Raw genomic sequence first — 23,823 nt, forward strand, 5'->3', positions numbered from 1 at the left:
CATCTGTGTTACTGAAAATGGCATCATTTTGTTCTCTTTTATGGCTGAGTAATATTCCATTGTATATATGTGCCACATCTTCTTTATCCATTCCTCTGCTGATGGACAATTAGGTTGCTTCCATGTCCTGGCTATTGTAAATAGTGCTGCAATAAACACTGGGGTGCATGTGTCTTTTCAAATTATGGTTTTCTTCAGATATATGCCTAGGAGTGGGGTTGCAGGATCATATAGTAGCTCTATTTTTAGTTTTTTAAGGGACCTCCATACTGTTCTCCATAGTGGCTATACCAATTTACATTCCCACCAACAGTGTAGGAGGGTTCTCCTTTTCTCCACACCCTCTCCAGCATTTATTGTTTGTAGATTTTTTTTGAGGATGGCCATTCTGACCAGTATGAGGTGATACCTCATTGTAGTTTTGATTTGCATTTCTCAAATAATCAGTGATGTTGAGCATCTTTTCATGTGCTTTTTGCTCATCTATATCTATTTTTAAAGTGAACTCCCATGAGGCATTATTTTTTACTGTTTTATATATTCACTCTTTGTTTGCATTACACACTTATTTACCACTTTTTTTACTCTTTATTCATTCTTAGAACTTCCTTAGGAGAAAATCTTTTAGTGACAAACTCTTAGTTTTTTTGTTTGTTTGTTTGGTCTGCAGAAGTCTTTATTTCATCCTCTTTATTTGAAAGACGTTGCTGGATAGAAAAATGTAGGTTGGCAGTTATTTTCTTTCATCACTTTAAATATATGATTCCTGTCTTCTGCTTTCCTTGTTGCTGTTGAGAAGTCAACTACCACTTAGTCATTGCACCTCTGAAATTAATCTGCTTTTTCTCACTTGTTGCCTTACTTTCCTGTAATTTTTTCTTTTTCAAATTATGTTCCTTGGTGTAGATTTATTTGTATTTTTTTTGCTTGGGATTCACTGGGACTCATGAATCTGTGGTTTGGTGTCTTGTGTCAGTTCTAGAAAATTCCCAGTTTTTACCTCTACAAATATTGCCTCTGCCTCACTTTCTTTCCCTTCTTATCAAACTCCAAATGTATATTAGACTTTCTTCTTTGCCCTCTATGTTTCTGCCCTCTTTTTCTATACTTCCCAACTTTTTCTCTCTCCAATACTTAGTCTAGATAATTTCTCCTCTCCTATCATCCATCTCACTAATTTTCTTCTCTGCTTTGTCCAATCTGCTGTCAAATTCATCCACTGAGTTTTAATTTCAGTTGCTATTTGATTCTTATTTTCTTTCAAATGCGTTGTCATTTGTATTCCTTGCATATATTTTCAAATCATTGTCTATTTCTTTAAACATGTTTAGCATAGTTGTTTTAAAGTCTATGCCTGTTAATTTCAGCATCTGAAGTCTACATGGGTCTGTTTCTGCTCTCTGTTGTTTTAATAGTTCTTGTTCACGTTCAACCTTTCTTGTTTCTGTAAGTACCTTTGACTGCTTGCCAGGTCATTGCCCTTAAAAAATTATCTGTGGCTGTTTCTTAAAGCCTAAGATGAATGTGTCCTCAACCAGACAGGTTTGAGTTTTCTTCTGTTAGATCCTTAAGCGCTTATTCAGTCAGGATTATCTCAAAGCAAGGTTAATATTTGAAAGTCTCTGGCCCACTTAGGCTATGCACACCCATGGTGCAATTCTGTGCAAGTGTCATTCTGAGGCTACAACCTCCCAGGGAAGACTTCTTTTTCTTTCCCTTTTCCTCTCCCATTCATTAGGGATCCAGGGCAGATAGACCTCTCAGCAGTTCCTGTAAGGTGAGGAGAGAGGAGGCATATTTAGATATCATCTATAAGATGAAAAGATCCTGAATTCAGACTTTTTAAATCCAATTAAGGATGTCTAGTTGGATCTCAAACTTAACATGTCCAAAACTAAATTCCTGTTACTCCCTAAACCTGCTCCTCCAACAGTCTTCTCCATCTCAAGAAATAGCAACTCCACATTCAGCCTGTTAGGAAATCATGTCGGCTCCATCTTCAAACTACATCCAAGATTTGACTGCTGCTCATCACTCCATTGCTAACACCTGGTGTGAGCCACCATCTGTCTTCTTGATCATTACACATCCTTCCTCATTGTCTCCCCATTTCCCTTGCCCCTCTCAATCTATCCTCATATCAGCAACCAGTTAAAACATGCGTCAGGGGACTTCCCTCGTGACGCAGTGGTTAATCCACCTGCCAATGCAGGGGACATGGGTTTGATCTCTGGTCCGGGAAGATCCCACATGCTGTGGATCAACTAAGCCCGTGCGCCACAACTACTGAGCCTGCGCTCTAGAGCCTACGAGCCACAACTGCTGAGCCTGCATGCCGCAACTACTGAAGCCCGCGCGCCTAGAGCCCCTGCTCCGCAACAAGAGAAGCCGCCACAATGAGAAGCCTGTGCACTGCAACAAAGAGTAGCCCCTGCTCGCCACAACTAGAGAAAGCCCATGGGCAGCAACAAAGACCCAACACAGCCAAAACAAACAAAGAAACAAACAAAAAATGTGTCAGATGGTGTGTCACACTCCTCTGCTCAAAATCCTCCCGTGAGACATGTAGCATATAAATGCCAAAATCCTTCCTGAGATCTAAAGACCCTATACTGTTTGATATTATCTCCCCATGATTCTCCAACCACATTTACTGATCCTTGTACACACTGGGTATAACATTCACTCAGAGTCTCTTCATTTGCTGTTTCCTCTGCCTGGAATGCTTTTCTCCTAGATACCTGAGTGGTTTGCTTTCTCACTTCCTTCAAGTCTTTGGTTATATGTCATGTGAGATGAAGCCTTTCCTGCTTCCATATTCAGTTGCATCCCTGAGCACTGCCTATTTCCTTTCTCTGCTTTATTTTCTCCAAAGGACTTATACCATTTTATTTACACACATACATACATACAGACATGCACGTGTACATTTTCTCTCCCATCACAAGAACGTATGCTCCATGAAGACAGGGATTTTTGTCTATGTTACAACAGAGCCAGACACAGAGTAGTGATTGATTAAATGTTTCTTGAATGAAAGAGTGTCATATTACAGGGGCTTGTGTTTCTTCCACTCAAAGATGCCCAATAGGAATTTGGATATACAGGTGTGGAGTTTAGAAGAGAATCTGAAGCTAGAGTTACAGAGTTGAGATTCTTTAGGATTTAGGGTTGAGATGGCATCCCCTGAAATAGAAAAGAGCCAAGGATGGAACCCTGTAGAAGAGTTACATTTGAGGGATGAATGGAGAAAGAATGGCTTGGGAAGTGATCCAAGGTCTCCAGATGAGCCTGGAAAGAACTGAGCCTCTAAAAACAAGAGAGGAAAAAATTTCAATACGGAGGGAATGTTAGCAGTGGTAGAGGCTACAGAGAAGAAAGATAAGGATGTAAAATCCAATACCAAAACATTCAGGAGTAAAACTATCCCATTTTCTGATTTAAGGTATTTTAAACAGTTGAATGTGGAGTGTGAAAGAGGTAAAAACTATAGTAAAACTTGTAACTCTGAGAACTCTTGTAATTGTACCACATATTCTGTAATTCTCCTATCTAGATTTATCAGCGTGGTAAAGAGCGCATTGGATTTGCACCAGACATATTCAACTTACAGTTTAGGGTTTATGGGTGGTATCATTTAAGTCAAATTGCCTTGAAGGCAACATTCACAAACACTTCATTGATAAAAGTTGAGCGTTTTCTTCTGATCTCATCTGTACTATTTTATAGGAGCTTTGGAGGAAATGATAGTGATGTGTTACTAAAATGTTACTATATAAAATTCCAGATAACTAACGAGATTGTGCGACAAATGATGGAAATGGAAGGAATGTACAGCTTGGATAAGCCTGGAGATTTCACTACTATTGTTGACGTACAGCTCATAGCGGCAATGATTCACCCTGGAGGCGGTCGAAATGATATTCCACAACGTTTGAAAAGACAGTTTACTGTGTTTAATTGCACATTGCCTTCAAATGCTTCAATAGACAAAATTTTTGGTATGACTATTCTTGATGTTTAATTTTTTATTGCATTACATAATGGACATAAATCATGCAAAACCTTATTTAAGAGATAAAAAGGCCCTGTCAGGAGTAGGGATTAAATATCCGAAATGGAGAGCTAAATACCAGGGACTAAATACTAAGAAGACTCATGTTTATAGCCTATTGTAAGACTCAGGGATATTTAGAAATAGCCTTGTTGAGGGTTGGCTTTAGAGGTAAGTAAACCTTTGTGTTGTGGTTTTCTTGGCACAATTAATCAGAGAAATTTGGGCTAATGAATGATAGCCCATTGATCAGAGGTTAACAACATAATATACTAAGTCAAATGTAGCACTTTGCTATGTTAATGAAAATGATATTTTGACACCAAATTTAGGCTCACATAAACCATTCCATTAAAATTATGTACATGAAGACATATAAGAGAAACTGACCCATGCGTATGTGATCATTAATTATTTGACATAGCAAGTACTGTAGATCAGAAGAGAAAGGCAGACTTTCAAGAAATGGTACTGGGATATTTAGTAATTCTTATGTGAAAATAATTGAAACTGGACCCCTACCTCACACCAAGCATAAAATCAATACAGAAGGATTAAAGATTTAAATATGGAAGGCAAAGCTGTAAAGCAATGGAAGAAAATATAGGAAAATATCAGAATGATCTCTGGGTAGGAAAGAACCTCTCAAATGAGACTCAGAAAGCATAGACCATAAAGGAAGAAAATGATAAATTTGACTAGATTAAAATTAAGAGCTTTTGTTCAGTTAAAAAGCAACATTAGGGCTTCCCTGGTGGTGCAGTGGTTGGGGAATCCGCCTGCTAATGCAGGGGACATGGGTTCGAGCCCTGGTCCGGGAAGATCCCACATGCTGCAGAGCAACTAAGCCCGTGTGCCACAACTACTGAGCCTGCGCTCTAGAGCCTGCAAGCCACAACTACCGAGCCCACATGCCATGACTGCTGAGGCCCGCGTGCCTGGAGCCTGTGCTCCGCAACAAGAGAGGCCACTGTGATGAGAGGCCTGCACACCGTGGCGAAGTGTGGCCCCCACTCGCCACAACTAGAGAAGGCCTGCGCACAGCAATGAGGACCCAATGCAGACAAAAATAAATAAAATAAATAAATTTATATTTTAAAAAAGCAACATTAAAAGAGTAGAAAAAAGACAAGTTGCAAAGTGGAAGAAAAAAATTTCAACACATGTAACAAAGCAAAAAACTCAGTAATCTGAATACTTCAAGAAATCCAAAGAATCAATCAGATAAAAAGCAAACATCCTAATATAAACATGGGCCAAAAGCCAGGCACTTTAAGAAGAGGAAACCATATGACTAATAAACAAAGGTAAAGATGATAAACATTAGAATTCAGGACTATGGAAATTTAAAACACCAGGAAAAAAACATTTTATAACCACTAGATTTGCAAAAATGAAAAATTCTGACAAAAAAATCAGGCATTGGTGAAAATGTAAAGCAACTGAGACTCTCTCCCCTGCTGGTGGGAGAATAAATTGCTACGAGCTCTTCATAATGACTGGACATTATTACTGGTAGTAGAACATGTGCACACCCACCGCCACTCCACTTCCAAGTATATACCAGTTCACCGTTTTCTTCCTTTATGGTTGTGCCTTATGAGTCTCATTTAAGAAGTCCTTTCCTACCCAGAGGTCATACAGTTATTTGCCTATGTTTCCTCCCAAACGTTATATAGTTTTGCCTTCCGTATTTGAGTCCTTAACCCATCTGTAGTTGATTTTTCACATGTGCACCAAAAGACTTACACAAGAAGGTTCTTAGAACAGTGTTCCTGACAGCAAAAACCTTGAAGTAACCCAATTATGTATTGACAGTAAAGTCGGATAAATACATTGTGGCGTGGGTGTACCGTGTAGTGCTCCAGAGCAGTGAATGTGAACAAACACAGCTACATGCTTCAACATGGATGAAGCCCAGAAATACAATGTTAAGAGAAAAAAAGCATCACAGAGGAACATATAACATGATTCCATTAAATTAAATTTCAAAAACTAAAGTTAAAAGGAAAAGGTTAAAGTTCAAGAACGTAAGTGCCAAAGCTTTTTTTTGGAAAAGCGAGTTACTGATTCTCACCAAGTCAGCGCCCTGTCTACCTCTGGAGGGAGGAGGGATTGGACAAAAGAGGCTTCTAATGTACTCGGACAATCTTGTATTCCTCAGTCTAGTGGCTGTACCTGAGTGTTTGATTATTTGTTAAACTTTTATACACTCTTTGATATGATTAATATTGAAAATGAGATATGGAAACAAACCAGAAACCGAGGCTCAGAGAAGTAAGATAACTGCCTAATTAAGGCCATATAGCTAGTGCATGGCAAACGTGTGATGCTGATTCTGTTTTCTGATTCCACATCCCATGCTTCATAAATAACACATTTGTGCCACAGGAAGCTGGAGGTCTAGAATCATAGGATTTCAGGAAGCAAAAAGGCCTTACAGGCATCTAGCACAACCACCCATGACCTTGGATAATTTCACGTTCCCTCAAGGCTGCTCTTCTTTGGTCTATGTGAATGAAGCCCAGTTTCTTTAGCTGACCCACCCTTCATAAACCTGCTATGCGTCTCTGAGCAGATATTCGTATTCATTTTCCTCTGAAAATACCATGCTCAGAACTGAACATACTGCTCAACATAGAGTCTCACAGGGACGAAGTAGAGTTAAATCTGTTTTTGCAGTCTAACACCAAACACATTTTGGGACTTCAGGAACAGTCTGTATAACACAGTAGTTCCTGAGGGTGATTATGTCAGATTGTCACTGTGTTGGGTGTTTCCTAGGAACCATTACATCACCACCCAGGCCAGTGTGTTGGCTGACTGCAGGTCAGGAGATATGGGGGTCCTGATTTCACTTCTGTCAACAACCAATCTGAGTGAACTTGAACAGTTTGCTTTACTTGTCTGTGCCTGGTCTCCTTATCTGTAAGATGAGGAAGTAGTCTCTAAGTTCTTTTCCAGCTCTTCTACTCTTCAGACTGAGGGCTGTTTTACAGGTTCCAGAGCCAGGTTTCCTGGGTTCAAACCTCAGATTCACCCACACACAAGGTGGGTGACCTTGGGCAAGTTACTAAACTCATAATAAAATGGGAATAATAATAACCTCTAGGTCCATCTGTGTTGTCACAAATGGCAAGTCATGTCAGACAGAGAAAGACAAATACCTATGGTCTCACTTATACATGGAATCTGGAAAACAAAACAAACGAAACAAAACAGAAACAGACTCATAGATACAGAGAACAAACTGGTGGTTGCCAGAGGGGAGGAGAATGGGAAAATTGAGTGAAATAGGTGAAGGGGATTCAGAGGTATAAACTTCCAGTTATAAAATAAATAAGTCACAGGGATATAATATACAGAATTAGGAATATAGTCAATAATATAGTAATAATTTTGTATAGTGACAAATGGCTACTAGACTTACTGTGGTGATCATTTCTTTAATTGAGGTATAGTTGATTTGCAATGTTGTGTTAGTTTCAGGTATACAGCAAAGTGCTTCAGTTATACATACATATATATCTATTTTTTTCTGTTTCTTTTTAGGTTATTACAAAATGTTGAGTATAGTTCCCTATGCTATACAGTAGGTCCTTATTAGTTATCTGTTTTATATATAATAGTGTGTATATGTCAATCCAAGTCTCCCGATTTATCCCTCCCCACCATTTCCCCCCTGGTAACCTTAAGTCTGTTTTCTGTTTGTGTGGGTCTATTTCTGTTTTGTATATAAGTTCATTTGTATCATGCTTTTTAGATTCCAATATAAGCGATATCACATGTTATTTGTCTTTGCCTGGCTTACTTCACTTAGTATGGTGATCTCTAGTTCCATCCATGTTGCTGCAAATGGCATTATTTCATTCTTTTTGATGGCTGAGTAATAGTCCATTGTATATATGTATCACATCTTCTTTGTCCATTCATCTGTCAGTAGACACTTAGATTGCTTCCATGTCTTGGCTATTATAAATAGTGCTGCTATGAACATTGGGGTGCATGTATCTTTTCGAATTGTGGTTTTCCCTGGATAAATGCACAGGAGTGGGATTGATGGATCATATGGTAACTCTATTTTTAGTTTTTTAAGGAACCTCCATACTGTTCACTATAGTGGCTGCACCAATTTACATTCCCACCAACAGTGTAGGAGGGTTCCCTTTCCTCCACACCCTCTCCAGCATTTATTATTTGTAGACTTTTTGATGATGGCCATTCTGACCACTGTGATGGTTTAAATTTGAGTCACTATGTTGTACACCTGAAAATACCAAAATATTATATGTCGACTATACTTCAATAAAAATATAAATGAGAAAACGGGAATAATAATAATATCTACCTCAGATTCTTTCTCATAGGATGTTGGGAGGATTAAAGGAGTTAATACATATAAAATGCTTATCACTGCATACTAAGCTTTGCTAGCCCCACTGCTGACTGCCAGTCTTAGCTGATTCCTTGAGAGAAATTCTTCACATCACCTAGCTTAGTCATCTTGTAATGATTTATTCACTGGGATAAACATGTACCTTGTGATCTTATAGTAAGCTCATACCTTCAATCTTGTTTATTTTTCAGGAGTTATTGGCTGTGGGTATTTTGATCCTTGCAGAAAGTTCAAACCCGAAATATGTGAGATGATTGTGAATTTGGTTTCAGCGAGCAGAGTGCTGTGGCAGTGGACTAAGGTACAGAATCATCCGTTGTCAATAATCAGAAAAAAAAAGTCAACAATTATTCAGCCTAGTTCTCACCTCATGGCTCATGAAGTTATCATCACATCATGGGTAGTAGTGTTTTTCTGGAAAAGACAAATTAGGTGCTGAAGTAGATTTATGACACCTTTTCCTTCCAGGGAGCAAATATTCTGACTGAATGATGCTTTCCATATATATGAGATATTACTGTAAACCAGACACGGCATCCAGGATAAAGTAGAGTTTTGCTGAAATGAGAACACTGCTTTTCCACTTGTTACTCTGATTTGTAACTCTTTGTATGTCTGTCTTCCCTACCTGCTGCCAACAGCCAAACTGTGTCAGACACTCAGATGTTCACTGACTGAGGGAATACATGGATTTCCAGATATTCTTAGCTAACCAAGACTTAAAGTCCAACTTGTGGATTTCTCTGAGGTGGAGCATGAATTAGTAAATGGATGGAATGTACTCAACAGAATAGTCTAGATTTTAATACAGAGGTCAATGCCCTAAGTAAAACTCAGTAAGCATTGAGGCTGTCACCAGATGTCTGAAGGCAGACTCATGAAAAAGCAATTAAGGGTAGGTCTGAGATTTGAAAAAAAAAAAAAAAACACAACAAGATTGATATATTTGCTAAAAAAAATTGGTGAAGGAGATGAGGATTAATTGTCATAGTTCACTATACATTCATTTGGCCACTTACACACCATCTGGGCATAAGCTTATGTCCTGGGGAAGCTCCAGCATGGAGTTTCAGAAGGTCTGAGTGTCTGAGATAATTTTCTGTGGTTAGGTCCATCTATTTTCCAGTGGGGCTATTGTTCAATTTACTGTGCCCATATACATATTTTTCTGGAAAGCTTTGGCCTTCCTGGTATCTTTCCATCAAAGCTTCTTTTGTTTTATGAATGTTTATCAGCTTCACTTCCTCACATTTCTTTACCTCTTTAACCCGTTTTGTACAAGTTTTCATTTCCACTGCTCTCATCAAGGTCACCAAATTCCTCAGTCTTGCCAAATCCAAGGGTTGGTTTCTTCTTCCTCTGACTTGACTGACTTGACGTAAATGATCCTTCTAAACACTTTCTTCACTTGGCTTCAGAAGGGCCTCTTGCTCTTGGTTTTCATCCTACCTCACTGGCTACCTTTTCTAAGTCCCCACTCTTTCCCCTCCTCTAAATACTGGAGTGCACTTGATCTCCATGTTGGGACCTCATCTCTACCTCCATTCGTACTCAGGTAGCCTCATCCAGCTTCATGGCTTTAAACACCATCTCTGTGCTGATGAGTTCAAAGTCAGCACTTCCATCCCAGGCCTCTTTGCCCGGCTCCAGACTTGTTTCTTTCTTTTTAAAAAATTTTTTAGCCTCACTGCACAGTATGTGGGATCTTAGTTCCCTGACCAGGGATTGAACCTGCGCCCCCTGCATTGGAAACGCAGAGTCTTAACCACTGGACCCAAGCCTGGGAAGTCCCCCCACTTGTTTCCAGCAGCTTAGTAGACACCACTGCTTCAATGTCTAATAACTGTCTCAAAGTTAACAAGTTCTTAAGTATGATCCTCCCTCAGAATTTTGTATCAATTATCCTGCTTCTTAGGCTAAAATACAGGGCTCCGTCCTTGATTTGTCTCTCTTATTCCCTACATCCAATCCATCAGCAAGTCTCAGTAACCAGGCTTTCAAAATATATACGGAAGCTGAGCACTTATTGCCATCTCACAGCGATCACCCTGCCTGGTCCATCGCCTGCTCTCTGGACCATGCAGCGGCTTCCTAACCAGTCTCCTTGCTTTCTTCTTGCCCTCCTAGAATCTGTTCTTTACACAGTCCTAAAATGCTTTTTAACAAGCACATCAGAGATCATCATTCCTTCTTAAAACCACCAGTAGATTCCCAGTTACACTTGCAGTGAAACACAATGCCTAGCTCTGGCCTGTGAAACTCACCCTGAGTCGGCCCCTGCTTACTCCTCTTCCCTTCCATCGTTCTGCTCCAGCCGTGCTGCCCTTCTCACTGTGCCTTGAACACCCCAAGTTTTTCATGCCTCTGGGCCATTATACTTTGTTTGACTCTTTCTCATTATTTTTACCTTCAGAGAGGGTTTCTGGGATCATTCTCTCTAAAACAACTGTCCACGACCCCATCACAGGCATTATCTGTCTCCTGACTCTCCTTCATTTCTTCTAACCATGACTTTTATCATTGTTACTTGCCTATCTGTTTATCAGTATATTTGTTTCTTATTTATTGTCAGGCTCTCCCACTCGAATAGAAGGTTCCTGATGGCAGCAGATTTAGCTGTGCTATTTACCATGGTATCTTTGTAAGGGTCGTGGGAGGTGCTCAAAAATACTCATTCACTCAAAAAACGAATGAATCTTCCTCCTCTCCAGAACCCCAAATAAGCAGCCTTCTTTGTATCTTTTCTTCAAATTTCTCATTTTCACAAAGCACTCCTTTAATCCACTCATGCCTGTGTATCCCTTTATATTACTTTACATAGCTTTAAAGCAGAAGCAGGTGAGAAAAGAAAGAAGCTGACAAAAGTGATAAGGAAAGAAGCAGGTTAATAAATGAGAAGAAAGGGGAAAGAAAGGACTTTATTTAATTCTACTGAATAATTGCTTCAGTTGCCAACGGCTGCCATCTTAGCTGCAGTCTTTTACAGGAAAGAAAAAAAAGCAATATTCACATAGCCTTATCCCTTTATTTTTGCATATTTGTAATATAAGTGCATGTTTTACATTTTGGTGAGTAGAATGAACATTTTAGCTTGGAATGGAACTGAGAGCAAAGAGGGAAATTGAAAGGTGATTGTTAACATAACACTTCTCTTTATTCTATATCTCCTCTTGCTACCTGCTGTTTTAACTTGCACTGTGAATTAGCCTATAGAAATTACTCTACAAACTCAATAGGGTACTTTTTCCATATGGAAAGGACATATTCCATGAATAGGTACTAAAGAAAGCATTTGCTTTCCTGAATTAGTCATGTAGGCAGTCTGCTTTGTATCTCCAGAGTTATCATTGTTTCACTTTCAGAAATGATGCTGATGGTATCAACTACAATCTTTACACTTGGCCAGCAATACTTCCCACACCTAACACCTCAAATTTATCCCTTAACTGGTACCTCTCTTTATAAGAATGTGGACTGTGTCATGTTATAGCTTTGCCTATTTGGATTCTAGAAGTGGGTAGAAATAAGTAAATTGGTGTTCAAACAAACAAGCAAAACTCACAAAAACCACCAAGTAATTATAGCAGTATGTCAGAATTGCCTGCCCATTTATTGCAGATATACAGACATATGAAAGCATGTTGACTGAGTTTGGATCCATAAGTGAAATCTAGATCATGATAAACGAATGTATTTGTGGAAATCCAAATGCACTCAGGACCTTAGTCAAAGCCATCTATAGAAGATGATCATTATTGACTTTAGATGTGAACATTCATTATTCTTAACTGAATGACAGCCGGCTCACACTCAGTGTTTTGTTATGACGTATTTCCGTATACACACTAATAAGGTTTATAATGATTAGGAATGCTTATTCCTACAATTCACATCATTTTTAAGAACTCAGGGGACAGTGGCTTGTTCAAAGCCAGCTCATGGTGGTAGAACAAAGGAGTTGGAGTCTGCATCCAGTGCATTATTCTTCAGTCCATCCTATTCAAGGTCTTAGGGTCTTTTAAATTCTGTGCTGGTTTATTTATGATGTGTCTTTTTTCCCATCAATGCTGTGACAAAAATATAAACTTCATTTTAGTTTATTTACTCAGCCTATTTTATTTAAAATAGGAACTGTGAAATAAAATCATTCTAAAAGCAGTTGTGTTTTTAGGTTTTTAAAATAATTAATTATTTAAACATCATTATTGAAGTATAATTGCTTTACAATGGTGTGTTAGTTTCTGCTGTATAACAAAGTGAATCAGCTATACATATACATATATCCCCATATCGCCCGCCTCCCTCCCACGCTCCCTATCCCACCCCTCTAGGTGATCACAAAGCACCGAGCTGATCTCCCTGTGCTATGCAGCTGCTTCCCACTACCTATGTCTTTACAACTGGTGGTGTATATATGTCCATGTCACTCTCTCACTTCGTCCCAGCTTACCTTTCCCCCTCCCCGTGTCCTCAAGTCCATTCTCTACGTCTGCATCTTTATTCCTGTCCTGCCCCTAGGTTCTTCAGAACCATTTTTTTTCCTTAGATTCCATATATATGTGTTAGCATACGGTATTTGTTTTTCTCTTTCTGACTTACTTCACTCTGTATGACAGACTCTAGGTCCATCCACCTCACTACAAATAACTCAATTTTGTTTCTTTTTATGGCTGAGTAATATTCCATTGTATATAAGTGCCACATCTTCTTTATCCATTCATCTGTCGATGGACACTTATGTTGCTTCCATGTCCTGGCTATTGTAAATAGAGCTGCAATGAACATAGTTGTACATGTCTCTTTTTGAATCATGGTTTTCTCAGGGTATATGCCCAGTAGTGGGATTGCCGGGTCGTATGGTAGTTCTATTTTTAGTTTTGTAAGGAACCTCCATACTGTTCTCTATAGTGGCTGTATCAATTTACATTCCCACCAACAGCGCAAGAGGGTTCCCTTTTCTCCACACCCTCTCCAGCATTTAGTTTGTAGAGTTTTTGATGGTGGCCATTCTTGTGCTTTTAGTTTTATCTGAAAAGTAAATTGAGAGTATTACATTTTGTTTCCCAACTCTAGGTGAAGATGCTGCCTACTCCTTCTAAATTTCATTACATTTTCAATCTGCGAGATCTTTCCAGAATTTGGCAAGGAATGTTAACCATAAAAGCCGAGGAGTGTGGTTCAATTCCTGTTCTCCTGTCACTTTTCAAACACGAGTGCAACAGAGTAATTGCAGACAGGTGTATATCACAGTGCTTGAGTTTAAATGTACTATATAAGTAGTTTATACTACTAGAATAATTCCTGCATTATCTGCTCAAATAAGTAGAATAAAGGAGTATTATCTTAAATTGCTCTGGGGCTTGTGAAGCATGGATGTCATTTCCCACCTGCTGGTGGGAAAACGCTCTGCCAATTTCCTTGAGTATTATTTCAACAGGACATTTAAAAAAATAACCACATTATCAGAACGTTGATAACATTCAGAGGAAAATTTTGTTAGGTATAATTTCTAAAAAGTTTGAGGTCTGTGTAGTGAGAGCTCTGCTGCATGGTGACATCTGGTACATAAGCTTAGTCATCTTTCTGAGCCTCTGTTCCCTCCTCTATAAAATACGATGGCAATGCTGGTCTTACAAAGCTGTAAAGGGCCTACCACAGTGTCCCACGTAGGTGGTATCTGTCAGATGTTAGTCCCACTCCTTCCTCCCTTACCCCCTCTGAAGTCATATGTCTGAAAAGGACCTTCATATACTGTGTGCCCACAAACCTAGAAAGAGGATCCTCACCCACTACTGTCTGTCAACTCCATGCTTCTATTGCAAGTTTTAGGGACCCTGAACCTCACCCATGGGACTCATCTATACTGTTAAAGAAAAAAGTTATTTGTGACACTTGTTGAAACAATAAGACTCTCATACTTTATTCAAGACTATCATGAGAGGTATAGGGCCTATGCAGTGAGGTTTTGCAGTAGGGGTGAGAAATTGGGCTCAACTCCAAATACAACAAGGAAAAAGTGGGAATTTATAACTGAGGAACAGGATGGAGGAGTTTGGTGGATGCGAAAGTACTAAGAGGAAATAAGGGAGGTCTGGGAGGATTCTGGCTAAATGGATTTAGCAGGATTCTTGCTAAAATTAGATGGTGCAAAGAAGGACATGGAAGTCCAAAACTGGGGCTTAATAGGGAAGAGGATTCAGAAGAGCCTAAGTTTGGCCAAGGAGAGACTCTTTGTCAGTATTTTCTATAAGTGATACTATCAATATTATAGCTCTCTTGGTTGAGGTTACATCTGCCTCTGGTCAGAAGGCAGAACATATTGTTTCCCTGTTCTGAGGTAATGGAGATACAGGATGGGGGCTGAGAGGAGGTGGAGAGGGGTTGAAACCATGTTCAGTTAGAAAAGATGGCTTCCTATTTTGCATTTTTACTCCTGTATTTTTGTTTCAGATTTATAACTCCTGATGATGAGCAGTGGTTTAATGCACATCTTATTCGTGCAGTTGAAGAAAATGTTAGCCCAGATGTAGGATCATATATTCTTCCTGAGCCATACTTCGTAGATTTTCTCTGTGAGATGCCTGAACCAACTGGAGATGAACCTGAAGACACTGTGTTTGAAGTGCCCAAAATCTATGAATTGGTATTTATTTTCAGCTTTTTGGATCACTTACCTAACCAGATATTTGCCATAACTTGTACGATAGTTATATGTTATGATTCGTGTCATCATACACCAAGTAAAATATTAATTTCAATGAAATTTAGCAGCAATCCCATTAAAGTCAGATATAAGACAAGTACGTGTACAATTATCACAGTTATTTAATATTGGTTTGAAAGTTCTAGGCAGTGCAACAAAAATGACAAAAAAGAAAATAGATGTAATTATCAGATAGGAAAAAACAAAAATATCCTTATTTGCAGATGATATGATTATCTCTTAATTTAATCCAAGAGAATTTAAAATCTGTTTCAACTACTAAGAGTTCAGTTAGATGACCAAGTATGATATAAATATGAAACTGCGTAACTATCGTCTATATCAGAGGTTGGCAAATCACAGCCAGTGGTCCGAATCCAGCCTACCGCTGGTTTTTTGTTAGATTCATGAGCTAAGAAGGGTTTTTATATTTTTTAATGGGTAGAAAGAATCAGAAGAATAATAATATTGTGTGACATGAAAATTATATGGAATTCAGATTTCATTGTTCAGAGTTAAAGTTGTATTGGAACACAACATGTTTTCTATGACTGCTTTTGCACTACAGTGGTGGAGTTGAATGACCACATGGGCCACAAAGCCTAAAATATTTACTGTCTTGCCCTTTACAGAAGAAGGCTGCCATCTCTTGCCAAACAATCTCAAGACAGGAGATGCCACATAAAAGTATTTCATTCAACAGCAACAAATATGTAAAATATCTAGGAATAAACGCGATAAAACTTTACTTGGTTAAATGGCAACACATTGTTTTCCCTAAATTAACGTATAGGTTTAATGAAGCTTGAAACAAGACTCCAAAGAGATTTTTTAAAGAGGGTCACATAACACAGTAGTTCTGAAGTGCATGTAGGTCAAAGAATTAGATGGAGAGAAGCAATTTACAAAACAAATACGTGAATATTGACTTCAGAATAATTTGACTACATAAACAATGTAAAAGTTCTGTCCATTTTTAAAGCTCCATAAGCAATATTAAGAAGCAAATAAAAACTGAGAAATATATTTGTTATTTTATAACCTTAATTACCACAGATAGGAGTTAGTACTAGGGTTCTTTTTTAACTTTTTAAATTAGTTAATTTATTTATAACATTTTTATTGGAGTATAATTGCTTTACAATGTTGCATTAGTTTCTGCCGTAAAATAAGGCGAATCAGCTATATGTATACGTATATCCCTATATCCCTCCCTCTTGTGCCTCCTTCCCACCCTCCCTATTCCACCCCTCCAGGTAGTCACAAAGCACCAGCTGATCTCCCTGTGCTATGCAGCTGCTTCCCACTAGCTATCTGTTTTACATTTGGTAGTGTGTATATGTCAATGCTACTCTCTCACTTTGTCTCAGCTTACCCTTCCCCCTCCCCGTGTCCTCAAGTCCATTCTCTACGTCTGCATCTTTATTCCTGTCCTGCCCCTAGGTTCATCAGAACCACTTTTTTTTTTTTTTTAGATTCCATATATATGTGTTAGCATACTACTGTTTTTCTCTTTCTGATTTACTTCACTCTGTATGACAGACTCTAGGTCCATCCACCTCACTACAAATAACTCAGTTTCATTTCTTTTTATGGCTGAGTAATATTCCATTGTATATAAGTGCCACATCTTCTTTATCCATTCATCTGTCGATGGACACTTAGGTTGCTTTCATGTCCTGGCTATTGTAAACAGTGCTGCAATGAACATTGTGGTACATGACTCTTTTTGAATTATGGTTTTCTCAGGATATATGCCCAGTAGTGGGATTGCTGGGTCGTATGGTAGTTCTATTTTTAGTTTTTTAAGGAACTTCCATACTGTTCTCCATGGTGGCTGTATCAATTTACATTCCGACCAACAGTGCAAGAGGGTTCCCTTTTCTCCACACCCTCTCAAGCATTTATTGTTTGTAGATTTTTTGATGATGGCCATTCTGACTGGTGTGAGTTTTGATTTGCATTTCTCTAATGATTAGTGATGTTTTGATTTGCATTTCTCTAATGATTAGTGATGTTGAGCATCCTTTCATGTGTTTGTTGGCAATCTGTATATATTCTTCGGAGAAATATCTATTTAAGTCTTCTGCCCATTTTTGGATTGAGTTGTTTGTTTTTTTGATATTGAGCTACATGAGCTGCTTGTATATTTTGTAGATTAATCCTTTGTCAGTTGCTTCATTTGCAAATATTTTCTCCCATTCTGAGGGTTGTCTTTTCGTCTTGTTTATAGTTTCCTTTGCTGTGCAAAAGAGTTTCATTAGGTCCCATTTGTTTATTTTTGTTTTTATTTCCATTTCTCTAGGAGGTGGGTCAAAAAGAATCTTGCTGTGATTTATGTCATAGAGTGTTCTGCCTATGTTTTCCTCTAAGAGTTTTATAGTATCTGGCCTTACATTTAGGTCTTTAACCCATTTTGAGTTTATTTTTGTGTATGGTGGTAGGAAGTGTTCTAATTTCATTCTTTTACATGTAGCTGTCCAGTTTTTCCAAGTGCTGGGGTTATTGACGGAAGAGGTCAGGAATGACTTCATACTGGAAATCAACCAGTTAGGTTTCAGACCTCTGAAAATGGAAATAACTAAAAGTCGACTAATCCATGACAAATGTTTGGAAATCTGTTAGGTTTAAAAAAAATTTTTTTAGAATTACTTTTGAATGTCTTTAGAATTGCTGCTTTCCTAAATTTTGCATCTTAAATATTATTTTTTTCTCTCTCCCCCCACCCATAGGTACCATCCTTTGAATTTCTGTCTGAAAAACTCCAGTTTTACCAGAGACAGTTCAATGATCTCATTAGAGGAACATCTCTTGATCTGGTGTTTTTTAAAGATGCAATGACTCATCTTGTTAAGGTTCTAAGTATTGACTGTTTACTGATATAAATAGATCATATAAAAGCTTCGTAAATTTCACAGATAAACTTTTTCAGAGAATAAATATATAGTATTGGGTAGGGTATAGAAGAGAGTCTATAGGTTGAGTCAGTTCACTGTCTCACAAAACAAAGGCTTAATCAGAAACCGCTTATTTGAATCCGCCTACATGGAAGCAAATGTTTTTCAAGGGCAAACTGATGGGTTTTGTGTTCAGAGCTTTTGACTCGCTGAGTCAAAGAGTTTTACTTTCCTAGACAGTAACTTGGAGAACCCTATGAAAAAAATATTCCCTCCTCAAATTACATTTTGATGTGATGGGAATCCTGTTCCCCATGGAGGAAGAGTTGATGCTTAAAAAAATGTCAATTTCATGATTGGCTTACAGATTATGGGCAAACTGATGGGGAAAGGGGAAAGGTGGGTGTATAGGACTGATAAAAAATAGAAACCAACTAGAGGCAGCACCAGAAAAGGAGCATGGCTTGATCCAAGTCTGAAGGGCTGCAGAAAGGAGTTGTTTATTTGTATAATTTGTAGTTCAAAAAAGGAGTTCCTCCAACAAAGTAGGATAGGGAGGAGTTTCTTTTTGCAACTCTTCTCCTCATGAAGAGGAGGCAGTTAACTCTGTGTTTATTACAGAATCATCTTCTACAAAACCAGTGAATTTCCAGGTGCTCTAGGATTGTTTCACATTCATCTATTCAGCAAGTATTATCGAGTACCCACTGTGGCTAGATCTTGGGGGCCTGGAACCCTGTTCTGGGTGCAAAACCACATAAGTGATTAACATATTGAAAATATAATAGAATTGATACATATCAAGGTGTCTGCCATCTGTAAAACTTGAATTAAAAAAAATTCTGTGTACTAGTGATAATGAATTTAGTGATCTGTCTAGACTTTCTTCCTAATCAGTGACATTAATGTAAAAGACAGCTTTTTAGCAGTGTCTCCAATTGGCCTGCATAAGATTCGAGCCACAATTTGAGCCTTATCCTCCCTGAAGGTATCAACCATAGAAAAGCAACATAAGGCTAAAGGCTGTTTCCCTAAGTTTTTTTTCTGCAAATGTCTTCCTACCCCATTTTAAGTAGAATTTTGGTACTTTAAAAATTTTTTCATTGGCAGAGATATGATAGAGGTAGTATTTGTTGTAGAGCTAGGTGTCTACGTAAGTCAGTGTGTTAGACTGATGATAATAAGCAAACAATTCTAAACTTCTTTCTACAGATTGGGAAGAGCAGTTCCATTATCCATTGAGTCTGAAAATAATAAAATTACACACACACACACACACACACACACACACGGAAAATAGTTTTGAAATTGGAGATGGGAAGGCCAATTTGTTCTCTTTTTCATGATGTAAATATAGCTGGGCAAGGAAAGAACTGGAATTGAATAAGTCAATATGAAACCTTTTGCATTAAAGGAAAAAGTCTAATGTAGTCTAGAAGCATGTGGTCAAACCTTGGACCCATTTAGTGCAAGCAAATGTAAACAGTTGAATTCTATTTTCAAACATATACTATTTTGTTTCAAAACAGATTTCACGAATAATCCGAACATCATGTGGAAATGCATTGCTGGTGGGTGTTGGTGGTTCGGGAAAACAAAGTCTTTCAAGATTGGCTTCTTTTATAGCTGGGTATCAAATATTCCAGATAACATTAACCAGGTAAGATAAAATGAAACGCCGGTATGTTTTCTTCTATGGTTAATTTCACTGGAGTAAAATGTTTACTTAAAAATTTACAATTCCGTTGTATTTCTTTTTCAAGTAAACTTTGTATTTGAGTGTAACATACATAAAGAAATGTACACAAATCATGGGTGTCAAAAAGTAAGTACACCTATGTAGTTAGCTCACAGATAAAGAAATAAAACATCACTAGCACCCGGAAGTACCCCTCAGGGTCCCGTCCCAGTCACTACCCTCCGAATGGGAACAATATTCTGATTTCTAAGCCCATTGATCGATTTTGCCCATTTTTTAGCTTTATATCAGTCAAATCATATGGGATTTACTCTTTTGTGTCCAGTTTCTGTTGCTTGCACTGTTTGTGAGATTCCTCCATGATGCTACATGTAGCAGTAGTTTGTTCATTTTTATTGCTGTGGAGCCTTCCATTTTACCACATATTACCACAATTTGTTTATCCGGTATACTGCTTATAAACATTTGTGGGGTTTTCTTTTTGCACATATAGCTGTTATGAATATTTTTGTACATATCTGAGGATACTCCTAGAGATAGAAGTCCTGGGTATAATGATGCAAGGGGGAGTGAGTGAGGAGACAAGACAGAGGAGGAAACCTGGAGTGGTTTCCAGAAACCCAGGAAGTAGAGAATTAGCCTGAAACTGTGGATTAAATTAAAGCATGAAAAGTGGTGACTAATGTTTCAAAACTTTCAGTGCATTGGATGGGGGCAGAAGCCACGTTGCATGAAGGAGGTGAAGAAGCAGAGATAATAAGTTTAGAAACTCCTCAAGAAGCTTAGCTATGAAAGAAAGAAGCGAGAGAGGTCAGGACCTAGAGAGGGGTGTGCTGTGACTGTGTCTGTATATTGCAAAAGCAATACCTAACAGTCAGTTTAATTTTTAAAAATGAGCAAAATGGCTTTGTGACTTAACTGACTGGTCAGTGAGAGGGTAACCCTAACAGCACCAGGCCACACCACCTCTGAGGAAGGATGTGGGCTGTGTTGCTCTCATAGGTGCAGCTACTTCTCAGCAAATTAACTTACCAGTTTATTTGAATTCTCCCCCTTGGGAATTATCTGACAGGACGTACGGTCTCTTTTTGATGACATTCCTTTTGCCAAGGTCTACAAGGTTTTTAACTAAAGTGCCACCCAGAAGGACTTCTAAGGCACTCCTAGTTTAAAACTAGGCTATTTATTCATTTAAATGTACGTATGCTACATCATCTCTAATGCCCACAAAAACCTTTACAAATAGGTAATTATCTTCATTTTGCAGATGAGGAAACAAGTTGACAAACGTGAAGGAACTTTTCTAAAGCTGCAGAGCAGGGATTTGAACCCTGGTCTTTCTGGTTTCAATGCCTGTAATCTTTCCACTAGACCCTATGGCTTACACAAAACTCCCTATTACCTACACTGTGAAGCCTCCTTCAAATAAGGGTGTCTTTATAATCCCTTTCATCGATCTACCCACACGGCTTTATATGCAACACTTAAGAAAATGTCTGCTTTATTTTTACACATCACGTGGCTTCTGGTAGCACATTCCTTTTGCAGGAAACAGAGTAAACAAAAAAAACCCAAAAGACCGAGATCTTCTCTTTTCATAATCCATAACCACATAATTGTAACACTTCTATTATTTATATCACATTGCATAATGCATCTTTTTCTGAAGGCTTTCTCTGAATCTAGCCATTTAGTAAGACATGCAAATGACCACTTTATGTAATTCATCATTAATTTTATTTGTAATTTATCTTGTTTTCTCACCAATCTAAGCTCACCCAAATTTCAGATTAGTTTTAAATATTATACATATATTCACTTGGGCAAAAAAATCTGTTACTGAGGACTGTCCGACTGTAGAGAATAAAAGTTCATTTCCCTGTTCCCAGTTATTGTTCCTGAGCCACTTCTGGTAAATTCCCCATTTCTCACTTCTCAAACTAAATAAAACCTATTTATGTAGAGTGGTAACATATAGCTATTTAGCTCTGTGTTTTCTAGCAGGCACTGTTACTTAGTATCTATTGGAGCAGGTGCAGATTATGCTCTAATTATCATGGATTATATTGTGTTTTGAAATAAATTATGATTTTATATATATATATTTTTTTAATTTAAAACCTCCTGCCACTTCTCTTTTTAGGTCTTATAATGTGAGTAACCTAACAGAGGATTTAAAAGCTTTGTACAAAGTTGCTGGTGCTGATGGCAAAGGCATCACTTTTATCTTTACTGACAATGAAATAAAAGATGAGGCATTTCTAGAATATCTCAACAACCTGCTATCTTCAGGGGAGGTATGTCTCAAAAGCAGAGAAAGAGCTTGTATTTTAAAAATGTAAATCCGAATAGAAAAAGCAGCAGCCCTTCAGAAGTGAGGCCATTTAGCACACATTTTTCATTTTAGAAATGATTAATGTATAAGGTTCAATAGATTTTTTGAAGTTTCTCTGAAATTAATGCTGTTCATCTCCAGATATTTTATATGCCTTCTTCCATCTTAAATATGGTTCCTTATTTGCCTCTTCAGTCTTCAGTTGGATCCTATAATTTATTTTAGGAGAAGCAAAGTTTATCTATCTATCTATCTAATAATCAGGAGTATAGAATGGTTGAAAGAGTTCCACTAACTGCAAGTAAGTAGATGTTTGTGTCACCACTGCTGACGCCACTTATATCAGCACTTCTGTGACCACCCACATGCTGGTACTTCATTAGTAGTTTGCACAGGACTCAGCCTAGTTGGACTTATGGCTAACATTTATTACAGCCACACAGTAAGGATTCACAGCTGGATCAGTAAAGAAAAAGACACATTGGGGGAGTCTGGGGAAATCCATGTGCATACTTACTATGTTCTCACTAAAGGGTCCATACGGAATGTGTTTTCTGTCCACATGAAGTGAAGTGCAGAAACACATGTGCTGTTTCTGTTTCGGGAAGCCCATATGAGACTCTGAATTCAAGGTCTTCTTGGGAGCTGGTTGTGTAAGTCATTCTCTGCCTGGCCACTACTGCCAAAATTCCAGACTCCCAGAAGGAAAGTAGATGTTCACCATCTATCCCAATGTTTGTATAAATAGTCTAGGCACAGTGGAACAACCTTATCAATTAGTAATGGAGGAGACATTCCAAAAGCCCAGCTCCCAGATGCCAGGCAAGGGCCAGCCCTGCAAGCACACCCTTCTCAAGATCAGACCTGCCGTGTGAACTTTTCCTTTCACAGTGGTGTGTATTGATGCTTACTGGTGCACGATCTAGTTAACTACTTTGGAACCAGAGTTGAGACTGACTGTGAGTCAGAACAGAGGGCATCGCTGGACATTTAAAGAGATGATTGGAATGGTAGAGGAGATGGCTTTTTGGTAATAGCTATTTGAGCCAAAGGAAACATAATTTGCTCCTGATTGAGCTAATGAATAAAAAGTTGCACTCTTGTAATCTCTGGCAAACTAGGGATTTGATTGTGGAGATGCAGGAAAAAATATAAAAAGAGATGACATGTGAGGGGAGGGGAGGGGAAGGGCCAGACTTCGGCAGTGCATTGGCTGTTGGGAACTCTTAAAACACTGAACACTCTCTTGTCTATTCCTCAAAGATCTCCAGTTTGTTTGCACGGGATGAGATGGATGAAATCACCCAAGGGCTGATATCAGTGATGAAAAGGGAGCTACCTCGCCATCCTCCCACCTTTGATAATCTGTATGAATACTTCATTTCAAGATCAAGGAAGAACTTGCACGTTGTTCTCTGCTTTTCTCCAGTGAGTTTTTATTTTATTGATTTCTGTGTAGGAGGAGTTACTTCTTTGAATGTACTCGGTTCTTGGAATGTACTTTTGCTGATGAGATGATTTGTCAGAAATGAACACTTGTTACATTGAATTAAAATCAACTCTTTACTAACACCAATCTTCACTGACCAAAATCTCATGACAAAGTGTGAAAATTTAAAATATTCATCTTATCAGTGATTATTGCCTAGCCTACAACTTTCATTACCTAGAGACAGAGATTATTTGATTTGTAAGAGGTTTGGTGATGTAGTCTTGTTCAGCTCTACCCCCAGTAAAGA

The 23,823-nt window shown here is 38.3% G+C and overlaps 1 protein-coding gene across 1 annotated transcript in view; it reads left to right on the forward strand.

Annotated features, from left to right (window-relative positions):
• The window catches only part of DNAH8 (dynein axonemal heavy chain 8), a 329,745-nt gene that overhangs the window by 175,918 nt on the left and 130,004 nt on the right, over window positions 1-23,823 (forward strand). Inside the window, exons 56-63 of the mRNA XM_060162780.1 lie at window positions 3,788-4,001; window positions 8,642-8,751; window positions 13,524-13,687; window positions 14,901-15,093; window positions 17,886-18,008; window positions 19,580-19,710; window positions 21,893-22,046; window positions 23,348-23,512. Of these exons, the coding sequence (XP_060018763.1) occupies window positions 3,788-4,001; window positions 8,642-8,751; window positions 13,524-13,687; window positions 14,901-15,093; window positions 17,886-18,008; window positions 19,580-19,710; window positions 21,893-22,046; window positions 23,348-23,512 (1,254 nt within the window). The remainder of the gene's footprint in view (window positions 1-3,787; window positions 4,002-8,641; window positions 8,752-13,523; window positions 13,688-14,900; window positions 15,094-17,885; window positions 18,009-19,579; window positions 19,711-21,892; window positions 22,047-23,347; window positions 23,513-23,823) is intronic.

Source organism: Lagenorhynchus albirostris, chromosome 10 (assembly GCF_949774975.1).
Source record: "Lagenorhynchus albirostris chromosome 10, mLagAlb1.1, whole genome shotgun sequence".
Taxonomy (NCBI): Eukaryota; Metazoa; Chordata; class Mammalia; order Artiodactyla; family Delphinidae; genus Lagenorhynchus; species Lagenorhynchus albirostris.